Here is a 2,438-nt window from a genome sequence, read left to right on the forward strand (position 1 = left end):
TTTTATGCTTTGTAGCTTTAGACCTGGCCCTGAAAGAACATAAAGTCTATCCCTTTATATTACATATTGAAATTAAGACCCAAAGAAATTAAGTGATTTAAGGAAGATAATTTTTAAGAAAAAATTTTTCTATTGTTGATTTTAACGTCTTAGAGCATACCTTTATGCTTTCTTTTACACTGTTATATATCACTTTCAGCTATTTCAAAACTCATAGGAGTACTTTTATCCTTTTTATTTTATTTTTTTTTACTATTATTGAACTAAGAGTTACAGCTATAACTGCAAATCAGCATCTCATGATTTGAAAGCATTCCCTTTTATTGTCTTACCCCTAGAACAGAAGTCAGCAAACTTTTTCTGTTCATAGTAAATATTTTAGGCTTTGTGGACTATACAGAATCTGTTTAAGCTACTTGACTCTGACCTTGCAATGAGAAAGCATCCATAAACAATAGGTAAAGAGATGGGTGTGGCTATCTGCCAATAAAATGTTATTTACAACAACATGTAGCAGGCCATAGTTTGATGATCCCTGACCGAGAAGGTAATATCCAGAGCCCTCAACCTTTTTGTGCTCCTATGAGAGTCTAATGCCTGATGATCTGAGGTGGAGCTGAGGCGGCGATGCTAGCGCTGGGGAGTGGCTGCTAATACAGATGAAACTTGGCTCGCTTGCCCACTGCTCACTTCCTGCTGTGCGGCATGGTTCCTACCAGGCCACGGACTGGTACTGGTCCACAGCCTCAAAACATAGTCCAACTATGAGAAAAACAGACAAATCCAGATTGAAGAGCATTTTAGAAAATGACTAGCTTAAGTGGGTAGAGCTGTAGATGTTGTAAGATTGCTCTTTGTAGCTATAACATTTAATAAATATTTTTTGTGGGCTTCCCTACATGTCTTAGTGAGTGGGTTAGGCCCCAGTGATACTGTGATGAATTAAGTATAATCCCTAATGCAAAGTGCCATCCCAAGAACCAGAATTTTGGGGGAAGAAGGCTTTAAGATTATTTCCTTTTCTTTTGGTTTTTATTGCAGACATCGAAGGATGCCACAATAACAACGGAGGCTGCAGCCATTCTTGCCTTACGTCTGAGAAGGGCTATCAATGTGAATGTCCCCGGGGCTTGGTGCTGTCTGAGGATAACCACACTTGCCAAGGTAGTACATGTATGGGCTTGACCTTTGCTCTGATTTGTACTTCCTCCCCACTCCCCAGTCTCTCTGCCTTCCTTACCCATATGTGTCAGGATTCTCATCTTTTAGAACACAACCTCTTCCAGCAGTGTATATCCCTACGTCTTCACTATGGTGTTATTAAATAGAGATCTCTAAGAAAAGACTATAAAAAAGCTAATTTTCCTTTGCTTTTAAAAAAATCATGGTTAAAATATACATATATACCATAAAATGTACCATCTAAACCACTTCTAAATGTGTAGTTCAGTAGTGTTAAGTATATTCACCAGATCTCCAGAACTTTTTTATCTTGCAAAACTGAAACTCTATACCCATTAAACGATAACTTCTCATTTCCCCCTCCCCCAGGCACTAGCAACCACCATTCTATTTCTGTAAATTTGACTAATTTAGATACCTCATGTAAGTGGAATCATACAGTATTTGTCTTTTTTTTTTTGCAATTGACTTATTTCTCTTAGCATAATGTCCACAGGTTCATCCATGTTGTAGCATGTGACAGAATTTCCTTTCTTTATAAGGCTGAATAATATTCCAATGCCTATATATACCACATTTTGTTTATTCAGTCATCTGTTGATGGACATTTGGGCTGCTTCTACCTGTTGACTTTTGTGAACAGTGCTGCTATGAACATGGGTATGCAAATATTTCTGCTTTTAATTCTTTAGGATTGCTGGATCATAAGGTTTCCTTTGCTTTTTACCTTTGATTTTTTTCCCCCTCACATTTCTATTATTATTTGTATAACTAATACTGAATTTAGAAGTCTAAGACATTGATGCAGTTCTCTTTTCTAACAGATAATTGGGTTGTGAAACTAAGTTGAAAGCCATAGAAAACTGATTCTTCTCCCTACACTTACAATAGGAACATCAACAATCCACTGAGAACTGTTTTCTGGAAATTGAGTTATTTATGTTCAGAATATTAATTCATTCATCCACCAAATATTTAATAAGCAACTATCCCTGATTTGATTTTTTTTACTGTACCATTTGTTATGATATGTCCCCTAATATTGATATTGTCCTCACATATTTTCTGACAGTACCCATAAGTGTTCCTTTTTGGGTTTTTGCGGAGTCTGAAGAAGTGAGCATTGGTAACACTAAGGAAAAGCAGTCTTTTTTATTTTAAGTGGAAGTGGAATTTATAGTTAGGGTTTATGGTTTACTGAACAATGCAAGGACAATTTGGAAATTTTCCCCAAGTGTACTAACACTGTTTTTATT

At 36.3% G+C, this 2,438-nt stretch overlaps 1 protein-coding gene across 1 annotated transcript in view; it reads left to right on the top strand.

The window, feature by feature from the left end:
- The window catches only part of OIT3 (oncoprotein induced transcript 3), a 24,615-nt gene that overhangs the window by 12,610 nt on the left and 9,567 nt on the right, over positions 1-2,438 (top strand). The window contains exon 5 of the mRNA XM_011355214.1: positions 1,042-1,164. Within this exon, the coding sequence (XP_011353516.1) occupies positions 1,042-1,164 (123 nt within the window). The remainder of the gene's footprint in view (positions 1-1,041; positions 1,165-2,438) is intronic.

Source organism: Pteropus vampyrus, unplaced genomic scaffold, assembly GCF_000151845.1.
Source record: "Pteropus vampyrus isolate Shadow unplaced genomic scaffold, Pvam_2.0 Scaffold20, whole genome shotgun sequence".
NCBI classification, from domain to species: Eukaryota; Metazoa; Chordata; class Mammalia; order Chiroptera; family Pteropodidae; genus Pteropus; species Pteropus vampyrus.